Genomic DNA, 21,268 nt, shown 5'->3' on the forward strand with positions numbered 1-21,268 from the left:
TTAACTAGCCTTTTCGACGGTGAGGTCACTGGTGGATCGTCAGTCAGACCCTTAATGTTTACTGCAAAAGGAGAATAGAAAATACTAGAAAACGGCCATGTTTTTACGAGAGAACACATGATTACTAGGATGTTAGATCGGATCATACGCGTATATCCCACTCGCAAAATACACCTATAACTCTCTCGCGCTCGCACCCAGGCCATTGCCTGATTCCTCAATTCTTATCGAGGTATCTTGTACCACATATGGTCTAGGTGATGAACGTCTCCGCGATGAGTAGGCGTCTTTGATTGGGAGGCTTTACGAGCTATATCCTAAAACTACTCATTGACAACCCCATTGCCGGATAGCATACTTCATATATTACTGAACCTCTTCTAATGATATAATCCAAGTGATTCAAACGTCTACCCAGATGTCCGTATATGCGCGCTTGGGTGGAGCAATATTTACATAGCTCCCCAAAGAAGAAACCAGATACAACTGTACATCCAAGAAGAAACTCTACCGTCTATTCTTGCCGCCGTATACTGGGGCCCACAAAAGGCCCAGATAGCCTCTTGGCCATTAAAGACCGCCATTCTGCTTCAGAGCGCCAGGACGAGACCGGGGTTTTGAAGCTGTCCCAAAGCCATTGACACGTCCGTAGAGCCATTTCAGGGTTGCGGTGCTCAGAGCCATGACAATGGCGCTCATCACAAAAAGACCCACGCGGCCTTCGAAAGGCACCTGCTCAAAAATCGGGTACGGGTACCTGGTCGTTGTTAGTAACCCGCTTCTGACGGCCGACGTAAGTATGTAATGCACCATCCATTGTACTTATAGCATCGTTCTATCCAGATCCAGTAACCAAACGCGATTGTGCTCGATAGACCAAAGGCCGGTAAGATACTGATTGTCCATGGAGGGGAAAGCAGCAGAAGATCGATCAATAACGCAACGGCTGGTACGGCGTGAAAACCAACATCTGCAGAACAAATGATATTAGCTTAAGGATCCATCTGAACAAGAGACCAGCTTCAGGACTTGCCAGCCTGCATTGGCATATAAGCCCAGTCAGGTACCACCAAGCGCTCGTCGATCTTATAGTCTTCGTCAGAAGCGGAAATGCGGGTATAAGGGTGCTCGACTACTCACCATGCGAAGACTCCAGTATAGAATACTAATAAGCACCTCCATCGGAGCGCTACAAATCGACAAGAGGTTCTTAACGAGAAATAGCCGGGTGGACAGGGTCAGATCCGCCAACAGCGCGAAAGCAAAAGTGAGAGTCGACAAGGCAAGACCAATAACGGTTAGATACTGAAAATGCCAACCATACGCTTCATTACTGCCGAGCATTCAAGGTATTAATATGCGGGAATTCCGAGCCCGTGGCATTGGAAAAGCTTACGCGCGATTTGGATTCTCGTGCATACTGAGGTATTAAGTTAGTCCAATAACCACACCAGATACAACTCCCACTGTCATCATCATGAAGATATATAAAGAAACCCCGGATCACCCACAAATTGAATGAGCCGATAAAGCTGGCTAAACCGATTAACTCGAGCAACGTCAGCCATGGGACAAACGCCCAAGGGAACAACATCCAAACGGGCACAAGCTCACGTGGACCAGGGCAGAGAACCCCCGGGAAGGGCTAGACATCCGTTGGACAGGATGTTTCGCAACCAGGGAGAAGGCCATGATTAAGAAAAAAAAAATACGTTTCAAGATTGAAGTCTATTATACTGAAGATGACAGGTAGTTTAAATATACGGTACTTGTTTTGCTGAAAGTCAACAGTACACAGAAGCTGACCAGATCAACCTGCGTCATCACACCCCTTGTCCCCAGGCAGCACCGACGCTAACCGGATTGGCCACTAGCCATAGCTGCCCGGAGATGCTGGCTAATAACATAACTGGGTTATCAGCTTTCTCTGGTTCAGCTTAGCAGTTAACAGTCTAGTTCAGCCATTATCAGCTCCAGTTATCGTCTTCTCCACATTTGAGACTCGGAAAGCGGGACACGATTGATTGAAAGTGCCGATAACAGACGTGACCAACGAGCGATGGCCAAGCGCTTTGATTAGTTTGGGTTTATCTGTGATTCTGCATCTCTATCTGCCGTTCAGTATTATCCACTGGCCCAGCTTCTCCGCTTTTCCTCGTGGTCTTTCAGTTTCGTCTCTTCTCTGTTCTCTCCTTCCAGCAATCTTCTCCTAAGTGTTGCCAGCTGGTGCTCTCGCTACCCACTTCACGCCTTGTCAAACTCGGCTGACTGTGGTATAAACAAGCGTTAGTTCGTCTATCAAATTCCACGGCTCGATGAGTACGAACACCAGGTGCGGGTGTCTTATAGATTATCGCTACCTATCCAGCTGGACAAAAAGATCCCCACGACGGAAAAAGTTACCGATTGTCATTCTCCAGGTGTCTTGAGGTCCTATCGTGTCCGTATGGCGGCCATACTTTGCAGAGTACGAGTTATCGATTCATCCAGTCGCTACTGCTATTTTTCGTCGGATCTTTGCACTCAGCCGAATCACTCAAGTCGCACTTGAAGTGCAATGCCTCGTCCTAGAAGGCCCGGCGCACCTGAGCCAAAACGAAGATCCCGGAAGGGTTGTTGGTAAGGAGTCTCGGTCTCACCCATTCTTTGTTTTATCACTTAATGAACAAGTATCTAGGCCGTGTAAAGCGCGGAAAGTCAAATGGTATGTTTCTATTTCCTGCTACTTTGCCTCTGCTCCACATCATCAGAATTCTCTATCTGACAACGGCTTTAGTGACGAAGAGAAGCCGTCTTGTCTCAACTGCCGACGTCAGAATGAGAATTGTGACTATAGTATCAGGCTGAACTGGGAGGGTAGAACAAGGCGGAAATCCTCCGTTAGCTCCCCAAGTTCTCAGTCTAGTGGCCACTCTGCTCATCTCCTCTCTTTGGCGGTGCTGCCTTCGGATTTCGCACGGGTGGATTCCCTTGGATCAAGTCAAGGAGAGGGCAGTCCACAGGAGTTGATTTCTCAAAACACACTTTGGGCTACCGCTCGTGGATCATCTCTGGTAGCGGAGACATCCTGCTCTAGGGAGCTTCAGAATGGCCTTGGAACTCTGACCTCTCCTGCTTATTCCGGTAATAGCTTCCCCTATGTGAGTGACAATAGAACTTCATTAGGGATAATATCATCACAAATGAACGATACGATCAACTCACGGCCCGATACGTCGACGCAACTGATGACAATGTCACAGGAGGCGCACTCGTCCTTCACTTCCTCAACCCTTCACCCTTCTGGAGACGTTATCTACCCGGATACAAGCTTGAGTATCGGGATTCTTGCTACCCTAAGCTTCTCACAACCCTCCATTCCATCACCGCTCTCGTTGATACGACAAGCCGCCATGGAGTCCCATCCATTCATGCGTCCTTCGGTAGTGCATCCGCGTCAGACGGGAAACCGAGGAGAGCGAAATTCCGTCTCAAGTGAATCGCGTAGTGATTTTCCCTTTGACACCGATGACGACCAGCTGGCAGGAGGACTTTCTCCGCGCCACCGATACTCATTCGCACATTCAGATGCTGTCGGTCTAGATTCTTCTAGTGCAGTACAAATCGAGACGCCCATAAAATCCCCCGGCTCCGGTTCTACGGAGACTTATTTTACCAAGGTCATGAATGAACCTATTGCCTCTGAAGACTACACGTACAGCTTGCGACGTGATGCTGAAGGCATTTGTCAGCGTGATATGTACCAGCCCTTCGAGCGTTCATCCTCGGAACAGAAGTGGTATGCCTACTTGACTAGTGTGACTGATAATTACGGCCTCGACCATGGCCGTCCCGACTTGGATTTGAACCAAATGGATGATCATTCGGCTATCGACATCAATTACGCTTTGGACCTGATCAATCCAGAGCGCCAGACCCGAACTACCTTCGAATCAGCATGTCCTGACCATGGACTCGGAAATAAGGTTGGACGCGGGTATTATGCATCCCCTGTCCCCATCAACATTCCTCGGTACCTGTCGCCATTGCCATCGACATTGGTAGAAACTCCCATCAATCTGATGTACTTTCACCATTTTCTCAACCATACAGCCAAAATGCTGGTTGCACATGATTGTGGGGACAACCCGTTCATAACGGTTTTACCGTCAAGTACGCTGCTTTCAGTCTCATTATTGGTGATATGGCTGACAGTAGATAGTGGCAATTGGGGATTCCAATATCTTGAACCTGATGCTAGCCTATTCCGCCAGCCACCGAGCCAGGTACTTGAACCACCCGGAACCTGCTAACAGGATAGCACACTGGGTCAGCAATGTCTTTCCAACCTTGCGCATAGCACTCGAGGACCCGGACCAGAACATCACAGACAATCATCTTGCTGCAGCCATTATGCTCTTGTCTTTGAAAATCATTTCGCCAAGCACGTTTGAAGTACCAATTCCGTGGCAAAGCCACCTGAAGCTCGCTCGCGATCTTTACCTTGCGCACGGAGTGCAGATGGCGTATGCTGGGAATCGAGTCGGGTCTTTTCTTTCACGCTGGCTGGAATATATTGATATCATGGGATCTCTCTCCTGCCGAGACAATGAGCCTCCTCTGTTCCTGTATCAGTCGATTGTCAGTGCATGCTCTACCCATCCGGCAAATGACGATTTCTTTATCGATTGCTTCACCGGATACACAGCAAAATCTGCGTTGTTGCTGTCACGCTTGGCCAAACTAGTTCACCAGTGCGAGAGAACCCGCGTGGGTAGTCTGATTAGTGTTGATCCTGACCAGAGGCCTTCGACGGATATCGTTGTTGAAGCCGAGTCATTGCTTGCCGATTTTCAGGTAGCCGATAATATGGCACGGATCAACAGCCGCCATCACCAGGATCCTGTGTCTGTGGACATGTCGGCGATTGATCGATCATTCCGATATGCTGGGCTGGTTCACCTTCATCGTCGCGTGCTCTGCAATCCATCAGCATCTGCTCCTGTATTACAGGCTCTGGATGGGTTACTCGAAGCACTGGGGCAACTTGAACGTGGTGCATCGGCCGAAGTCGGAGCATTGTTTCCACTTTTTACCGCTGGATGTGAAACCCGAGATCTACAACAACAGGCTGATATAATGGAGCGAGTCAAGAGCTTGGAGAACACAGGCTTGAAGCAGGTACGCGATCGAAGAATTTCAGTTTAGCGCAATCGACTAACACTTTTTGTTGCAGATGCAAAATGCTCGCACGCTCATGCAGCGTTGCTGGGATGAAGACTTGCCGTGGAGTTCTTTGGCGCAGGGGGAATTCTTGGGATAGCCTGAGGTCCTAAATCTCACGAATGCGAGAAGTCTAGGAACAATAACTGAGACAGTTATGAGTAAATATTTCTTGGTGAACCGAGCTAGTCGTCGAGAATAACCTGCAAACATCATACCAGGATGAGATGTTGGGTTAGTGCGAAGGGTCATGTCCTTCCGGCCCCAGGACTTGTAGCAAACGGCAGCATTCTATGCAGCCTTGAGACGATCTCTGGATAAGCCTCGTCATCCTCCGCTGTAATTAGGCCATGTCGGACGAAGAAGTCCACCATGACACTCGCACTCGCGGGCTTGAACCTCCCCTCTGCCATCGCATCCAGCACCTCTCGCACATCCATTAGATGAAACGCACAAACATCATCCTCATCCACTGGCTTGAGAACAGCCTCGGGGCCAACCTCGAGATCATAAACATACAGCAAACCAGGATTCATTAGGCCTGACTCCCCGCCCGCCCGGTCATCACTGATATTGAACCACGTCACCGTGCCGGCAGCATGCGCCTTCCGCACCAAGCTCTCCTCCATCCCTGCCTCCTCCTCCGCCTCGCGAATTAAACACTCCATCGGCATCTCACCCGCCGCAACGCCCCCCGCGACAGCATTATCCAGCATCCCCGGATACGTCGACTTCTTCGGATTCCGCTGCGGCACCCAAATCTTCAAACCGGAGTTCGTCCACGTGTACACAGTCATGTGCACACCGCGCCCGACAATTCCGAACAGGGATATAGCCGAGCGCTCGATACTCACGGGGAACCGGGCGCCGATGATGGGAAACCGCTCATCGCGTCTCTGGCCCAGCCTTGGGAAGACGCCTCTTGCCCTGGCGAGCGCGATAAGGGCGTCAAGGCTGCGCTCGCAGCGCTCTGTCCAGGTTTCTTGCTCGCGCGCATGGTCCTGTGGGAGAAGATGGATTTCCTTGTGCGGGGCGGGAAGCACATGGAAATCTTCTGTCCAGGGCATGCGTTCAACGACAGACTCCACGAGATAGCCGTGGGGTCTAGGGTCGTTGGGGAGGAAGAATTTCCATAGTTTGGAGAGTTGTTGTTCGTAAGCGGCTGTTTCGCCGGGTTGGTTGTAGGGGAAGCTGAGGTTGTTAGTGGTAATTCAATGATATAGGATAGGGAACCTTACTTGTCGCAGTCTTTGACTATTTCTAGTATGGTTTTCTTCATTGCGGCTGGTTTATTATGGCCAGTGGAAGTGCTTGACTTGTGATGACATTTTTTGAGGCCCCACTATCAAAAAGATATTTTTGGGTTCCGCGGCCCAACGCAAGCGGTAGATCTATCCGATCTACTGTTCAATGAGAAAGTCCCTGACCCTAAGAAGTTTCTCAACCACGCTGCAACTGAATCATGACCTAGTCTGGGAATCATGTTGTTTCATCCGAGTTGGCACAGAATACATAGCCAGTAAACAGCGAGACATTGTCTGACATCGGCCCAGGATGTTTTAAATGTGACAAGTTTCGAAGAGGATGAGCTATGTCTCCCCGTCAGACATTGCGTATATCAGAACATTTTTAGCGAGCCAATGCGCAGTCTTTCAGAACCGGGCTCTATCATTAATGCTTAAGCCTGATAGATCAAGTCTTCAGATCTTTGTGTCTCCGACGGACAATGGATTAGCGTCCATCATCTTTGTCTTTTGTGTCTTCCTTGCGGGTATTGACACCATCTCTTCGATCCGGAAGGTGATCCCTGGGATCTACTGGAAAGTCTCACCATTGAAGTATCTGTGGCTTGATTATGTCAAGGCATTGCAGCGAGCAATCATGAACGGCCAACATTGTGATTGCTTCTCGGATATCTAATAGCACTATAGCCCAATCAGCTGATCTCTAGCTCAATAATCAGTATAAGTTGCTAGCTATCAAGCTGTTCGGACTCTTCTCTTCTCTCATCCTCACTGCTCTCTTGCGCATTACAGAGACATTTTGCGCCTCGGTTTCACGCAAGTACTTCCCACACGCTTAACATATCGACATACCCAGTAGACCTCCTAAGCCAATGTCAGTCATATCTAGATCACGAAGGCACGGTCTATATTAACAACTCACTAGGATATTCTCAACATAGTGGTCTCAACGGAACGTGTCTTTGTTGCTGATAATTCCTTTGTTTTGCTTTGGGAAGGTCTCATCAGACACTCACTCCTTGTTCCGCTCATACTAACACATGTCTCGCATATAGAAGCTTTCGGAATTGATGCACATTCTGCAACATTGTGGACAAAGGCCTTCGTAGAAGCCTTCACGACTTTCTCACATATAATCGCAAGCTTTTCTCAACTAGAATTCACTTAGGTGTGAGAAGCGAGCATTCCCGAGAAGTCTACTCTACGTTCAGTTTCCATGTCTGCTGCAGATTCCCACTTAATCATTTCCCAAAATGGAAGGATGTGTTCCCCTCACCACCGGTCCCATCTCCTCTCTTATAGTACTTTTTTCTCTCCTGCTCGGTCTTTTTATTCTATTTCGCCGTCTTGATGCCGTAATTCTGGCCATGGCTCAAGCCTCTCAACCTTCAGAGACCTTTTGCTCCCTGGCGAACAAGGAAACTCAGCATGAAGTAAACAACACCAACACAAAGAACAATGATAACAATACCGCTGAAAATGCCTCCCCCAAAAGCTTCTCTCTTGGACCTGTTTATTCCGAGAAGACCGCAGTAGTTGTACTCAATCCACGACGATGCTCCAACATCCTCGACAGTCACTTGGACGATATTAGAGTCCCGACTCTGCAGCCTAAGACGCCTCAGAAACGGATCCATCTCGCTGTCACCGATCCGAACCAGTTGAGAACGGTATCGCTGCAACGTACGGCCTCTGATGTCCTGCTTGATGCTGGGATAGAGGATCTGATGATTCCGGTGTTGGAGCCTGAGCGGGTGAGTGATCTTAACGTAATAGCTGGCTGTGCTACTTTTGACAATTCGCTTCCCAGAAACCTCTGGTCGTTGCTCGTGTACGCAAGAATTCCGACGTCCCGAAGCTTTACCGATCAGGGATGGACACCGTTCCCTGGGATGGCAATATCCGCTGGGCCATACAGGGATGTAGTATATTTGAGAATCAACAAGAAGAGGCTGATGCCTTCTCTTATCGTCCGAACCTCCTTTCTCGGCAGTCGGTCTCGGATCTCTGGATTTTCCAGTACGGGCTCCGATATATTCCTGCTGGACGGGAGTCCAATGTCTTTCGCACTGTCCGGATTGAGAAGCTCGCGTCAAACGTGACTCTGAGCCAGGTACTGCCGTCTGTTCCGGGTGAGATCTACTCGGCTTCTCTCTGCAACACAAGCCCTATCACTGGATATAACACTTCTATCATTGTGTTTGTGTTCGAGAGGGATGCACTAGACTTTGTTCGGAAATCAAAGGAAGGACTACCTTTGGGCTCCTGCGTGGCCAACGTTGCTCTCGTCCACACTCCGACTTATCCCATGACGTCCCAGATGAGCCAGTACACTTTTCATCAGGGCTACACCCGGTGCCTGGTCATCAGCAACCTTCGGAGATCATTGAGGGAGGAGGTTTACCGCGTGCTGAAGCGGTCTGCCTACTACAACTATATTGAAAGCGTGGAGGAAGGACAGGTGGTGGGTGATATCTATGTCCGTTTCTATTCAATCACGATGGCTGCAGCTGCGTATGATCTCTTTCAAGGCCATCCTAGCTTCGAAAGATGCAGCATTAAGTTTCTTAGAAGGGCGGCAGAATGAAGGCTAGTCCTCATGGAGATGGAAATCGGGTTGGCGTGGGTTAGGCGTTGGGTTTTTCTAAACGGGTTCTGGAAACATCTCTCGTGTTTGTTCATTAATCATCCACTGATAGCGGAATCCTCTCATGACCTCCTCTTTGTGTTGGGTTGTGGCAAGCCACGAGCCAACGACGTCTAGCCAACTTCAAGAATTTGGTCGGACAAGTGGCCGATACGAGCTCACATTGGTTGCGCTTCGTATTGGTGGTCAAAGCGCGATGCATAAGCAGAATTCCGCGTGGAATGGGCACTGCTTTCCTTCGGACTTAAGGAAACGAATTGCATATTCCTACGCTTTGTCTCCAACTTTGTGATCGTCAAGCACTAGCGCACTAATAACAGCTTAGAGTTTTGACTTTCTGCACGTTCTGCTAGACATCCTTTGGCCATCCATGTTTTTAGGTTGTTAGAAATTAGGATCTGCGACGAAGCCGTTCATATTTGTCCTAAGTTTGTAGCCATTCAAGGTATCAACACACCGTGTATATTGTGATGGAAGTGGTCCAGCCAAGCCTTGAGCAATCAAGCAAGCTGGAGATGCCCCGCGGGGTATTTGGGCCATCCCGCGCTAAGGCTCCCGCTTCCGGAAAGTAGAGTTGGGGGCCCGGACTTGGCATTCCCTCTGGTACGAGAGGTATGCTTCTTGCTTATCAATTGGCCTACTAGACTAATTATTGGAGTCATGGGGAATTCTCGATTGATCGTCCGCGCCGTTCATTGACACGGGACTCGTTGGGGAATTGGAGGAAGCGATGGTATCTAGCCATCCACCGCCCCTCGGCGAGAACCCCTCCTTGTCAATGTCGTATGTAGTGCGGAGGGACCTTGCTAATTCCACGCGGTATATTAGAGCTACTAAAGATCAGTGGTAGTGGGCGACACAATTCTTTTTTTTCATCCCCTTGCCTTCCCCTCATATCTTCTCCTGTCTTCCTTCCCTGTCATTAGTGCTTGTCTCCCATCCCTGTCCCCCTGCTTTACTCCTTATAAATACATAATTACTTGTACTGCCGTGACTAAGGCAACCAGGGCTATCATCATGTCACAACCGACGGATGAAAAAGCATCAGTCGACCAGTTACCCCGACCATCCGACGCGGAGAAGGGTTCTGGGTCGCATGAATTCGCCCCAAAATCAAAGCTCGAACTTTTCGAAGATCCCGATGAAGGGCTCAGTCCGGAGGAACGAGCCAAGATAGTACGATGACTTCAATATTTGAAAGAGTAACCTTGGCTGACCGACCCTAGGATCGCGCGCTCGTTCGCAAGCTCGATATCAAATTGATCCCATGGCTCAGCTTGTTGTATTTGATTTCATTTTTAGACCGGTATGTGCTTCTCACTTGATGCGACGAGCTGTATTGACTCTCCAAAGTACAAATATCGGCAATGCAAAACTAGCTGGCCTGCAGAAGGATCTCAAAATGACCAATGACCAATATAACGATAGCTTGACCATTTTCTTCATCTCATACTCGATCTTCGAGCCAATCACCAATATCCTGCTCAAGAGATGGCGACCGAGCGTGTTTATACCTGCTATCATGCTCGCATGGGTACGGGCTACGTCGCTTTTGCTGCAAGTTCGAGCTAATCCAGTTATAGGGCATATGTATGACGTTGATGGGTGTCGTGCATAATTGGTCTGGATTGATGGCGGTGCGTGCCCTATAGACCTTTCATTCATTCGGTTCCCGCGTCCATTGTCATCCGACATGATGGTGCTAACAAGCAGCAGGTCCGATGGTTTCTCGGGCTCACCGAAGCCGGTCTCTTTCCAGGGGTCGGCTACTTCCTCTCCTGCTGGTACAAGCGAGCAGAATTCGGTGTACGCATGGCCATTTTTTTCTCTGCCGCTGCGCTCGCTGGTTCTTTCGGAGGCCTTCTCGCTGCTGCCATTGCTAAGATGGATGGAATTGGCGGTAAGGCAGGCTGGTCGTGGATTTTCATCCTGGAGGGCCTGGCAACCATCATCGTCGGCATCCTGTCGTTCTGGATGGTTCATGACTTTCCCGACGAGGCCACATTCCTGTCTGAGGCGGATCGCAAGCGTGTCCTACGCCGCCTTGCGGAGGACCAGCAGGCTAGTGCGGAGCATGAGCAGTTCAAGATGACCTATTTCTGGGCTAGTCTGAAAGACTGGAAGACCTATACCGGCGCTATTATCTACATGGGAGCGGATGGATCTCTGTATGCATTCTCGCTTTTCGTGCCGACCATCATCAACCAGCTGGTGAGTTTGCTTAGAACAATTCGTGGTTCTATATGCTAACAGAGTCTAGGGTATGTTATAATACATTTTTGTCGAGTGAAATGACTAACAAGGACAAGGGTACACTGCCATCAAGGCCCAGCTACTCAGTGTTCCACCATACGCGGCAGCGGCCATCGTTACCGTTGCTGTAGGTTTCATCGCTGACCGCACGCGCCAACGTGGCATCTGCAACATCGTCGTCTCTCTCGTCGGCATTGCTGGCTTCGCAATGCTCCTCGGCTGCAAATCAGCCGGAGCACGGTATGCGGGAACATTCCTCGGTGCCATGGGCATTTATCCTGCCATTTCGAATACCATCTCCTGGGCTAGCAACAACACTGAAGGTGAGTGTTCCCAGGTCCATGAACATTGCAATATTTTGACAACATGATCTAGGTGTGTACAAACGGGGTGTAACGCTTGGTATCGTCATCGGCTGGGGTAACCTAAACGGAATCGTATCCTCCAACATCTACCGGGGCAAGGACGCGCCCACCTTCTATCCTGGCCATGGTACCGTGCTGGCGTATCTAGTCTTGTTCTTGTTCGGTGGTTCGGTGGTGCAGTATCTGCTCCTCAGACTCGAGAACCGCAAGCGTCTGCGCGGAGATCGGGATCATTGGGTTCAGGGATTGGACCGCAGCCAAATCGAACTTCTTGGAGATAAGAGGCCGGATTTCATTTACACGCTGTGAACGCGATATGATTGCTGATGATCGATGAATACCAATGAGATATACAACTTCCTTGGTTGAGGGTGTACAAATGGTACCTGGTAGTTGAGGTAAAACGTCACATGTGCCAACTATCCATCCTTGCATCACCCGGAGCATCTCCGGGATATCATATGTAGAAATCGTCATGGGAGCTAGTGGCAACTGGCTCCGACTTGATGTAGAAGGAACACAGGTTTGGGTCTGCACGTAGCATATATCGTTTCAAATCCGGATCGTCTGGTGTGATCCTCGCCATTGGTGCCCTCATCCTTCCATTTGATACAGGTTCACAATATCCTGATTCTTCTTCGGCCCCTTGACCACATGGCGACTCGACCAGCTGACAACCTCCCCGGACTCAGGCCGTACCCGGAACGCATACGCGGTCCGATACATATCATTGATGCACAGATGGTTCCCCCTTGCCATGATTACAGCCGTATCCTCTTCCAATCCGGGGACGAGCGGCGGCACCGGCGGCGTGACAAATGTCGACTCCTTCGAGTCCACTGTCTCCGCTCTGTCCTGCCCCTGCCCATGCCCTTCAAAATCAAAGTTGTGAAACAGGTAATCCGCCTCGTCCTCCTCATCCTGGGCCTCCGGCTGCTTTGCAGTCGGCTTCACCTTCACAAACCAAACGCTTATCCCCCCATTCTCCCCCTGCCGCCAGATGTACTTCTTCGTCCAGCGTAGTCCCGGCCCGAATGTATTCGGTAACTCGCCCTCCTCGCGGTAGACGACATCGCGGCGGTCGGAGGGGGCGGAGCCATGTCGCAGAGGGTGGAAGGACGCTGTGCCGCGGAGTTCGCCGTTGATGTCGAGGGGATTGTCGCTTTGGAGGGTGCGGAGGAGGGACCAGCGGCGGGATGGTTGGCTGAGGGAGGTGAAGATGCCGTTCAGGAGACCTGGGGCGAGATTTGAGGCGCGGGTGGGAGGCATGGTGTTTGCGGGGTTAGCTAGGGGACAGGATGGTGTTGAATCAGTCATGTTGGGTGTTCCATCAGTTGTGTGGACATTGACAATTAGGTATTTTGAGACGAGGTGGTGCGGTGATGGTTTATGGCAGGAGCTGTGGTAGTGGACGGGGCGGGCCGCGGCAAATCAACTCACCACAATCTGCAGCCTACAGTCTTACCAACACACACAGTGACAGAAATGGGGATTCATCGTCATCAAACCAGTAGTCTTTAATTTTACGCTATCATCCCATTTTCTCTACAGCAGGCTTCCCCATCAAATGTCTCTGGCCCACAATAACTCCTCTGTACCGCATCTTGCCTTGCTCCAGGATCTGGAATGCAGCTTGGATTCCATCCTTTGTCATCGGCCATGTCATGATGATGGGCCGGATTCTGTGCAGTGACACGAATCGCAGCATCTTGCGGACAGCCACACGCGAGGCTACCGCGGAGCCCTGAATCCGAATGCCGTTCGAGATAAGCGGCATGACTGGCAGCGGGGGTTGTTGCGTGCTCACTGTCAGCAGATATATCGTACTGTCGGGAGACATAATCGGAAAGATCCTGGAACAGAGTTGAGCTACAATCTCTCGCAGTTAAGACTAGAGGCACCAACTTGGGAAAATCAGGCGGCTCATTTCCACACCAGAGAAGATATTTTACCGGCCGCACAGCATCTCGCACAGCACCGTTCTCAAGTGTATGGAACTCGTTCGCTCCCAGGCCCTTCGCCTCGTCCTTCTTTGCGGCGGAGCTCGAGAATACAACCACGTCACATCCTAGCTTTGACGCAAATTGAATCGCCATATGCCCTAGTCCGCCGATCCCCTGGACCCCGACTCGGTCTCCAGGCTTGATATCGTAGCACGTCAAAGCACACCAGACAGTCGCTCCGCCGCACATCAGCGGAGCAGCATACTCAGGCTCCAGGTCATCCGGAAGCTTGATCAGCATGCTCTCGTGCCAGACGGCGTGGGTAGCGAATGCACCGATCTCGGTGTTCTCCTTGCCATACTGCTCGCGCTGCTGGCAATACTGATCGTGACCTGGCATTATATCATTACCATCAATCGAAAAGAGGGTTAGATTAAGTAGAAAGTACATACCGCTAACGCAGAAGTCGCAATGTCCACACACCTTGCGCACCCAGCCGAAGCCAACCTTGTCGCCGACCTTGAAGTTGGTTACTGCGCTTCCAACGTCGCGGACGGTGCCTGCGCCCTCGTGGCCAAGTGCAATGCCCTTGTTCTTGAATAGCCGGTCCGTTCCGCAGAGGCCTGCGTGCGAGATCTCGACGAAAACTTCCGAGGGCTGAATGGTGCGCCTGATCGTGTCCGGGTTGACGTCCCCACTCTCGGAGCCTTTGAAGACGTTGAATTCGATTGTTTTGGACATTGGCGCGGCTTTACAATGATGAATTAGATTTTGGAGTTTGCTGTCGAAGGATACGTGTATCTTGTTTCTGCTCTCGACAGGCAGTCGTAAGGCTTGTATATCGCAGGTATCGTCTGAATGAAGTCATTATCACGCTTTGAGGACATAATGGTGCCCACGGTACCGGTAGCAGCTCGCTACTACTGAAAAATGGCCTTATTGGCGGACATATTATCCGGCTTGATGGCTGCAATGATGCTTTTCATTCACGATGGATCTATGCATCACTTGTTAGGCGGAAACGAGTTGCCTAGGAACCCCAACTCCTGGCCTCCAGTGGTCATAGTGGATATGAGGAATTTTTTCATCCTCGAAGCATGCCAGGTAGCACAAAGGGGAACACAATTCGCATTTATCACACGGTGGACCGCCGAAGGAACTTTTTCGTCTTAATCTATATTATTGGAGTTCACAAATCGGTGCTGCAGGCAATCGCCTCCATCTCATCCAAATTCTTTCTCACTTCTTCCAGCTTGCCCTTGGCCCGTGCGATGCAGTCCCGTCCCAACGGCAAGCGGAGATAACCGGTCTTGCCAGCACCTATACCGGTCCCTTGAACCACATCGATGATTCGCTCAACTGCCTTGACCGGATCGCCTGGCTGTTTCCCGTTGCTGCTCTGGAAGACTTGTAGTACTTGATCGATGGTCGTGCCTTCGTACGCCGGATTCAGTCCAGCGGCTGGGGTGGTATACGCCGATAAGAAGTTCGTCCGAAAGGCGCCAGGCTCCACGATGAGAACTCGGATATTGAACGGGGCCACTTCTTTCGAAAGGGACTCTGAGAAACCTGGTGTTTGTCAGTCGAGGAGTTTTTTCGGGCTTTCTTCTGAACCTACCCTCTAGAGCGAACTTGCTGGCCGCGTAGAGTGAGCACGTCGGCTGAGCCTGTAACCCTGCGATACTGCTTATGTTCACAATTGTTCCGGACCTTTGGGCACGCATGAACGGAAGAGCGGCTTTGATGACTCGCATAGGTCCGTAGACGTTGGTGTTGATCTGTTGGTGGATCTCCTCCTCGCTGCGATCGTCAGATCAGGCTGATGCACTCCAAGTGCAGACGAGTCATAACAAGGCATACCTCATATCCTCCACACTCCCGAGCAAAGCATACCCTGCGTTATTGATGACAACATCAATCCGTCCTTGCTTCCGGATGGCCTCCTCGACTGTTTCCTTTGTGTCTGGTCGGGTCACATCGAGCTGCAACCAGGTCCCACCTAACGACTCGATCTGGGGATAAGTCTGCGCTGCCTTGACAGGGTTTCGAGCGGTCGCGACGACTCGATGACCTGCTTTTAGCACGGCCTCTGCGAGGATGGCCCCGAAGCCTGAGGAGGCGCCAGTGATGAGCCAGGTTTGAGGTTCTGCCATTGTACTGGTGTTTCTGACCTTTACTATTACGATCGTTCTCTCGATTGTCTTTCTTGTTGAAGTCACGGCTCATTTAGGATATATATACCCTGTACCCGAGATCAGATGTTGCCACGGATGACTCAAATCGGTCCACATTGTCGGGGCTAAGCTATCGCAAAATCCGTCAACTCCGACGTTGATCATCGTCATGTTGCAGGTATACGAGATGATGGGCGGAGATAGGCTGAAAAACACAGATGATAGAACTTCCGCCGACCGCGTCTCCCTCGTCCTGCCGGTGCCCATATTAATGACGAGGGTAGGACACAATATTCCAAGCTCTCAAATGTAGTCCAGTAAAAGTATCTCAGGCAATCCGAGGACTGAAAAGCATAGCGAAACTCGCATCAAACGTTCGTAGCATGGTCTGTCAGCTTTTTGGTGAACAACCATCCCAACTGGAGGGACGTCGGTCGCAATCATGGCATCACATCAAGATCGTCACGAAAAAACCGACACAGTTTTGATGTTGAAATAAGAATTAACCGTTACGAAGTCGACGGTTCGATCGAGCTTCTTCAAGAACGATCCTCAGGCCAACATTCTTCCCCCTGGCGAAGTCGACCGGTGTCCAGCGCACAAATCTAAGCTCTCACGTTCTGGGCAACTTGAGCAGGTCGATCCATTCCGCGGATCCTTTCCTGTTCTAGCAATGCCAGGTTCCGTCAGAGACCATGAGAAGCGAGTTTCTATCCGGATATGAAGTCACAGTGACTTTACACTCCATGATAGCTCAGAAGCTCAATCTCTATCTGGCTCCATGGTTGGAATTCGAGTCTGGTCGAATAGGTCACGCCAAGAATAACCGCAAGGACAATAGTGGGAATACTAGTGGTACGAAATGTTGCATCTGCTTTTTTTAGCCTACGCAGAATAAGCACAGAAGTACTGTAGAGGCAGGGAGACACAACCCTCCCACTCACATTGTATGATTACGAACCAAGTTTCGATGTTTCTTTTATCTAATCGACAGATAGCTCATGTACGGAGTAGACATTGAGATGACATTGTGCCGCAACCGGACATGGCCATTTTGAATCTTCCGTGCTACTGTAAAGTGTCAAGTGTAACCTTGAGGTGACAGAAAAGCGGATGGCTTCTTGAGTGCCTGGGTGCCTGACCCTGGGGAAATTGAATGCCTTGGAGACGCAATTTAGATCCAAGGACACATTGGCTGCTGGCAACCAGGATTTGAGCATGCAATCGAATCAATTGCATCGAATCATCCGCTAGACAAGAACTAAGGCAGTCAGGTGTGTCTAGTCTTCAATCTTCGCCCCGGCCGCTTGCGGAGCTGCTTTTTCCTCCTGCCTATTTGACTATTATTGATTCCACCATTTATCCACGCGGGCTTTTTAATTTACTCCAGGCTGTCTCCATAATCGTGTCTGTGCCTGGATTTCACTAATAATAATCATTAACGGGTCAGGCGAAATACTCTGCTGCTGAGTCCTGAACCCTGTTCCGAATTAGTTTCTTCCTTGTCTTGTCCTGCCTGTCTTTCTCTTCCTCTGCTCTCTCGTTTCCTTTCCTTGCCCAATCCGTCTCCCTCGTTGATCATCCGTTATCTCATCAGATTGAAGCATTCTTTCGATCTCATCTATCGACCATTGCTTGTCATTCCTTTGATCCTCTCCTCTTTTTACATTAAATTATCCTGTTCCTCCGTCACCTTTCATCCTCTTCCTTCGCCTTTTCCTATGATGGTGGGCCGCCTATTCCTGTGAGCTTCCCACCCGACGGTCTCCACCGTACTCTCAACCTGCGTCGTCATGGCATATGGGCTGTTGGCCTGGACCGCCAACAATGCTGTTCTCAAGCCGACCTGTCGACTATTCCATCTGTTGATAATCGCCTTCCTTCTCACGACCACTGTTCTCGCGTCCACCGACACCATTTTACCTTCCGCCGCTTCCGCTTCGTTCCCAGCATGCGGTCTGTCATGCACGGTGCTCCAGCAGGCAGCGGGCAGCTGCCTGGCTAGTCCAGAAGACACACACGCAGTCCATGTCTCTTGCTTCTGCCAGTCGTCTCTGATATCTCAACTCAAAACCTCTCCCGATGGGGTCTGCGACTCGTGCACCAGCGAATCCGATAGACAGTTGTTGCAGACATGGTACAACAACTATTGCAGTTCTGGAGGCAATTCCGGAGGCAATTCTGAAGGGGCCACGACAACAGCCACATCAGCTGCTGCAGCGACCACAGCTCCCTCAAGCTCAAGCTCAAACGTACAGGCCGAGGAGACCAAACCCAAGACCTGGTAAGCACACCGCGGCATTGCGCCCCGACTACTTCCATAACCCGCTACTGACAACATTCTTGCAGGTGGGACGGGCACTACAAATGGATCATCATGGTTATTGTCCTTATCATCGCATTCAGTATCATCGCCGCCGTGGCCACATGGCTCAAGAAACGCCACGACGCCAAATATCCGAATCTCTATCATGGCGTCGGCGGCAGCGGCAGTGGAACAGAGAGCGGATTCTTTGCCGGCCGCGCGCGTGACCACAGTCCAGGTCCCGGTCAACCTGGTCAATTCTCGTCGAACATGGGCGGCCTTGCACCTCCGCCCCGGTCAAGTTACCCGACCTCCGCTTCAATCGCCAGTAGTTCGCGAACAGAGGTCGTACCCTCCAAAGCGCGGTCTGGCCACCCTTCGTCGCGTTTGGCAAAGACACCCCAGTCGGCAGACGACGACGTGGAGATTCGGGAGGTTACTCGATGATTCGCAGCCGGCTGTTTGTCATTTTCTTTTGGTGATTTTGACAAATTCCTTAGTCGAATGATGTGAAGGTTCAGCAGCCAGCTCATCACGGTTGCAACCCCATTCCTCCTTGGATTTTGTTCAGTGTTTTGGTGGTCGGTGGTATGACCAACACCTCAAGCTTGCATATATCCGGCGTTTACGTGTCCATCTTTTGAATCTTCTTGAAAATGTTTCCCCTCGCTGTCGAATCAGTGCGCATTTTTTATAGTGTGGTACGATGTTTGTGAGTACGTTGTCCGGCCTTCTTGCCACCTTTCTCTGTTCTATCTTCTGCGGGATATAGTACCTTTGATTCCCCTCACGTGGCGTTCTCTGAGCTTTGGGATCTCTTTGGCTTGCAATGTCTAGCTAGGTCTTTCCTTGGCTCTGTCCTGTTAGATGCAACAGGATCCAGAGGCGCCCTCCAGTCCTGCTCTAAGGCCGAGCGGGCTTTTCACAATGGCTCTCTAAGCTAGTCTTGCTGTTTCAAAACCTGGGAAGAAAAATAATTCTTGACTATGCTAGATACGCACGGGGTAATTTACATGCAAGTGGATGGCTTCAGAGTAAATGGCAGTCGTCATGAGGCGTTCAGGAAAGAAATCCTTGACCGCACTCGCTCAAGTCACAGTAATGCTCACGATCTTGATGTCCTGCTCCGGCTTCTCCTTGTATGTTTTAGTGTTTTCGATCTTGTGTATGACGTCCAACCCTTGCACCGCCCGTCCAAAAATAGTATGTTTACCATCCAGCCAAGGTGTCTTCTCCGTCGTGATGAAGAATTGACTGCCATTGGTGTTGGGCCCCGCGTTCGCCATGGACAGTGTATACGGTTTGTCGTGCTTCAGACTCGAGAACTCATCCTCGAACTCCCCGCCCCAGATCGACTCCCCACCCGTCCCGTCACCGAGCGGATCACCACCCTGGATCATGAATTTGCGGATCACCCGGTGGAAGATAGTGTTGTTATAGTACCCATTGCGCGCATGGGTGACGAAATTCTCGACTGCCTTGGGCGCCGCCTGCGGGAAAAGCCGCAGGTGGATGTCCCCCAATGTGGTGTGGAGGATGGCCGAGGTGCCCGTCTCAGCGGCCTTTTTGGCGGTTGTCTCGCGGGCGTCGGCCTGCGTCGGGCGTTCGTTCTGCACGTCTCGGCTGGATTTGGAGATCTCGGTTTCGTTGGTGAAGAGGTAGAAGCGGATCTTTGCGAAGCCCGTCGAGACGAGGATCGGGTCTCGTTCTTCGGATTCCTGCAGCAGGGGGTTGGCGCTTGCGGCCATGGAGACCGTCATGATGCCTTTCTTTTGTGGTTGGCCCTGATACATGGCCAGGTTGAGGGGGCGGAAGGGCTCGTCCTTTGCGTAGACGCGGACGACACGGTTGGTGTAGGTGTTGATGCACTTGGCGCCGTAGAGGGAGCCGTAGAGTACAAAGTGGCCTGATTCGTCGAAGATGACGTTGATTTTGGGTTGGGTGATGAGATTCTCGAGTTCGCGCTCAATGGCGAGGCGGCGGCCGAATTCCACCTCATCGAGTGGGTAGAGGGCTGTGCCGGCTTGCTGCATTTCTGTGATGGTGGTGAGAGACTCGTCGTATTTCCGGTAGAGCTTGCCCGTCGCGAAGTCGAAGACTCGGACCTGCCGGTCGGGAAATGAGACGGTTGCAAATTGCTCACCCGATGGTGATATTGTGATGGACGCGGGTGCCGATTTGGATTTCTTGAACTCGAACAGGTTCGTCGAGGATTTGAGCTCGAATACATTATCGGGCTTCTCATATGAGCCGTCGCTCGCGCGCCAGTACTCGACCATTCCGGACTGATCGGCTGAAATGACACAGTCGTATGCGTTGTTGAAGGCGATGGCTGCCACTGGGCTACGGTGGATCGATTTAACGGTGTTTAAGGGAGTGGAATTCTCCCCACGGCCATCAAAGACGTGTATCATCTGACTATTCTCGTCCGTCACGGCCAGCAATGGGAGGGATGCGCCGCGAGGGTGTACCCAGCAGACACAGCGCGGTGTGAAATCCAAGGAAAGCATGGCCAGCAAATCTGGACAAGCGATTAGTTGACAAAGTGGAAATTACATCAGAGATCAAGCCTACCGAAAGTTATAACGTCAAAGATTTTGATCGTCTTGTCCGCACCAGCCGTCGCAAAACTCCTTCCGTCGGCGCTGACGCTGACGCTCTTGATCTCCGCAGGATGCGCCCTGAATTCCTTGACGAACTCGACACCGACGGCCATTTTCTTCCAAAACTTCACAATACCGTCCATCGACGACGTGATAAGAAAATCTGTGTAGGGGGTCATCGTAACGAAGGAGAGCTGCTCCTTGTGCATAAGCGATTTCGAGTACCGCGGAGACGTGGGCAGCGCATTCACGTAGACCTTCTCGAAGGGTAGCTTGCGTCGCTTTTTCTTCGGCGCATCGGCGGAGGGTAGAGCTGGACCGAAGTCATCGTCTGAGGATGAGCCATTTCCTGAAAGCCTAGATCAGTTTCCTGTTTTCAGTCGGAATCAGACGCTGTTCGGGAAGGGTTCAACGCACCATCCTCTTCATCTTCAATGGCTGCATGAGGACGTTTATTGACTGCAAGCTTCGCTTGTTCGTCAGTATCCGCCATTGTGAAAGATAAATATTAAAGATTTCTTTTGAGAGGGTA

At 50.8% G+C, this 21,268-nt stretch overlaps 10 protein-coding genes across 10 annotated transcripts; 4 read left to right on the forward strand and 6 right to left on the reverse strand.

The window, feature by feature from the left end:
* Nucleotides 1–570: 570 nt before the first annotated feature.
* Aud_010821 (putative integral membrane protein) lies at nucleotides 571–1,692 on the reverse strand (the record flags this gene model as incomplete). Its single annotated transcript, XM_043295652.1, has 7 exons — nucleotides 571–757; nucleotides 811–970; nucleotides 1,034–1,085; nucleotides 1,141–1,333; nucleotides 1,397–1,420; nucleotides 1,512–1,549; nucleotides 1,615–1,692. The coding sequence occupies 7 exons, from the start codon at nucleotides 1,690–1,692 to the stop codon at nucleotides 571–573; spliced, it is 732 nt and encodes a 243-aa protein (XP_043151587.1).
* Nucleotides 1,693–2,557: 865 nt separating this feature from the next.
* On the forward strand, nucleotides 2,558–5,302 carry Aud_010822 (Zn(II)2Cys6 transcription factor; the record flags this gene model as incomplete). The annotated part of the gene is made up of 5 exons (XM_043295653.1): nucleotides 2,558–2,619; nucleotides 2,678–2,704; nucleotides 2,777–4,152; nucleotides 4,202–5,160; nucleotides 5,216–5,302. 5 exons carry the CDS (start codon nucleotides 2,558–2,560, stop codon nucleotides 5,300–5,302), a joined length of 2,511 nt encoding a protein of 836 aa, XP_043151588.1.
* A 148-nt stretch (nucleotides 5,303–5,450) lies between these two features.
* On the reverse strand, nucleotides 5,451–6,481 carry Aud_010823 (putative thiamine pyrophosphokinase; the record flags this gene model as incomplete). Its single annotated transcript, XM_043295654.1, has 2 exons — nucleotides 5,451–6,393; nucleotides 6,441–6,481. 2 exons carry the CDS (start codon nucleotides 6,479–6,481, stop codon nucleotides 5,451–5,453), a joined length of 984 nt encoding a protein of 327 aa, XP_043151589.1.
* A 1,332-nt stretch (nucleotides 6,482–7,813) lies between these two features.
* Nucleotides 7,814–9,033, forward strand: Aud_010824 (uncharacterized protein; the record flags this gene model as incomplete). The annotated part of the gene is made up of 2 exons (XM_043295655.1): nucleotides 7,814–8,200; nucleotides 8,257–9,033. The coding sequence occupies 2 exons, from the start codon at nucleotides 7,814–7,816 to the stop codon at nucleotides 9,031–9,033; spliced, it is 1,164 nt and encodes a 387-aa protein (XP_043151590.1).
* A 1,077-nt stretch (nucleotides 9,034–10,110) lies between these two features.
* Aud_010825 (uncharacterized protein) lies at nucleotides 10,111–12,020 on the forward strand (the record flags this gene model as incomplete). The annotated part of the gene is made up of 7 exons (XM_043295656.1): nucleotides 10,111–10,269; nucleotides 10,320–10,399; nucleotides 10,447–10,627; nucleotides 10,677–10,730; nucleotides 10,810–11,308; nucleotides 11,403–11,669; nucleotides 11,722–12,020. 7 exons carry the CDS (start codon nucleotides 10,111–10,113, stop codon nucleotides 12,018–12,020), a joined length of 1,539 nt encoding a protein of 512 aa, XP_043151591.1.
* Nucleotides 12,021–12,305: 285 nt separating this feature from the next.
* Nucleotides 12,306–12,980, reverse strand: Aud_010826 (uncharacterized protein; the record flags this gene model as incomplete). Its single annotated transcript, XM_043295657.1, has 1 exon — nucleotides 12,306–12,980. The coding sequence occupies one exon, from the start codon at nucleotides 12,978–12,980 to the stop codon at nucleotides 12,306–12,308; it is 675 nt and encodes a 224-aa protein (XP_043151592.1).
* A 262-nt stretch (nucleotides 12,981–13,242) lies between these two features.
* Nucleotides 13,243–14,395, reverse strand: Aud_010827 (NAD(P)-dependent alcohol dehydrogenase; the record flags this gene model as incomplete). Its single annotated transcript, XM_043295658.1, has 3 exons — nucleotides 13,243–13,517; nucleotides 13,585–14,046; nucleotides 14,107–14,395. 3 exons carry the CDS (start codon nucleotides 14,393–14,395, stop codon nucleotides 13,243–13,245), a joined length of 1,026 nt encoding a protein of 341 aa, XP_043151593.1.
* A 448-nt stretch (nucleotides 14,396–14,843) lies between these two features.
* Nucleotides 14,844–15,807, reverse strand: Aud_010828 (putative short chain oxidoreductase/dehydrogenase; the record flags this gene model as incomplete). Its single annotated transcript, XM_043295659.1, has 3 exons — nucleotides 14,844–15,223; nucleotides 15,273–15,454; nucleotides 15,515–15,807. The coding sequence occupies 3 exons, from the start codon at nucleotides 15,805–15,807 to the stop codon at nucleotides 14,844–14,846; spliced, it is 855 nt and encodes a 284-aa protein (XP_043151594.1).
* A 1,814-nt stretch (nucleotides 15,808–17,621) lies between these two features.
* Nucleotides 17,622–18,580, forward strand: Aud_010829 (uncharacterized protein; the record flags this gene model as incomplete). Its single annotated transcript, XM_043295660.1, has 2 exons — nucleotides 17,622–18,112; nucleotides 18,178–18,580. The coding sequence occupies 2 exons, from the start codon at nucleotides 17,622–17,624 to the stop codon at nucleotides 18,578–18,580; spliced, it is 894 nt and encodes a 297-aa protein (XP_043151595.1).
* A 641-nt stretch (nucleotides 18,581–19,221) lies between these two features.
* On the reverse strand, nucleotides 19,222–21,229 carry Aud_010830 (WD40 repeat domain-containing peptidylprolyl isomerase; the record flags this gene model as incomplete). The annotated part of the gene is made up of 3 exons (XM_043295661.1): nucleotides 19,222–20,654; nucleotides 20,708–21,085; nucleotides 21,154–21,229. The coding sequence occupies 3 exons, from the start codon at nucleotides 21,227–21,229 to the stop codon at nucleotides 19,222–19,224; spliced, it is 1,887 nt and encodes a 628-aa protein (XP_043151596.1).
* Nucleotides 21,230–21,268: the final 39 nt, after the last annotated feature.

Source organism: Aspergillus udagawae (genome assembly GCF_001078395.1).
Source record: "Aspergillus udagawae IFM 46973 DNA, scaffold_9, whole genome shotgun sequence".
Taxonomy (NCBI): Eukaryota; Fungi; Ascomycota; class Eurotiomycetes; order Eurotiales; family Aspergillaceae; genus Aspergillus; species Aspergillus udagawae.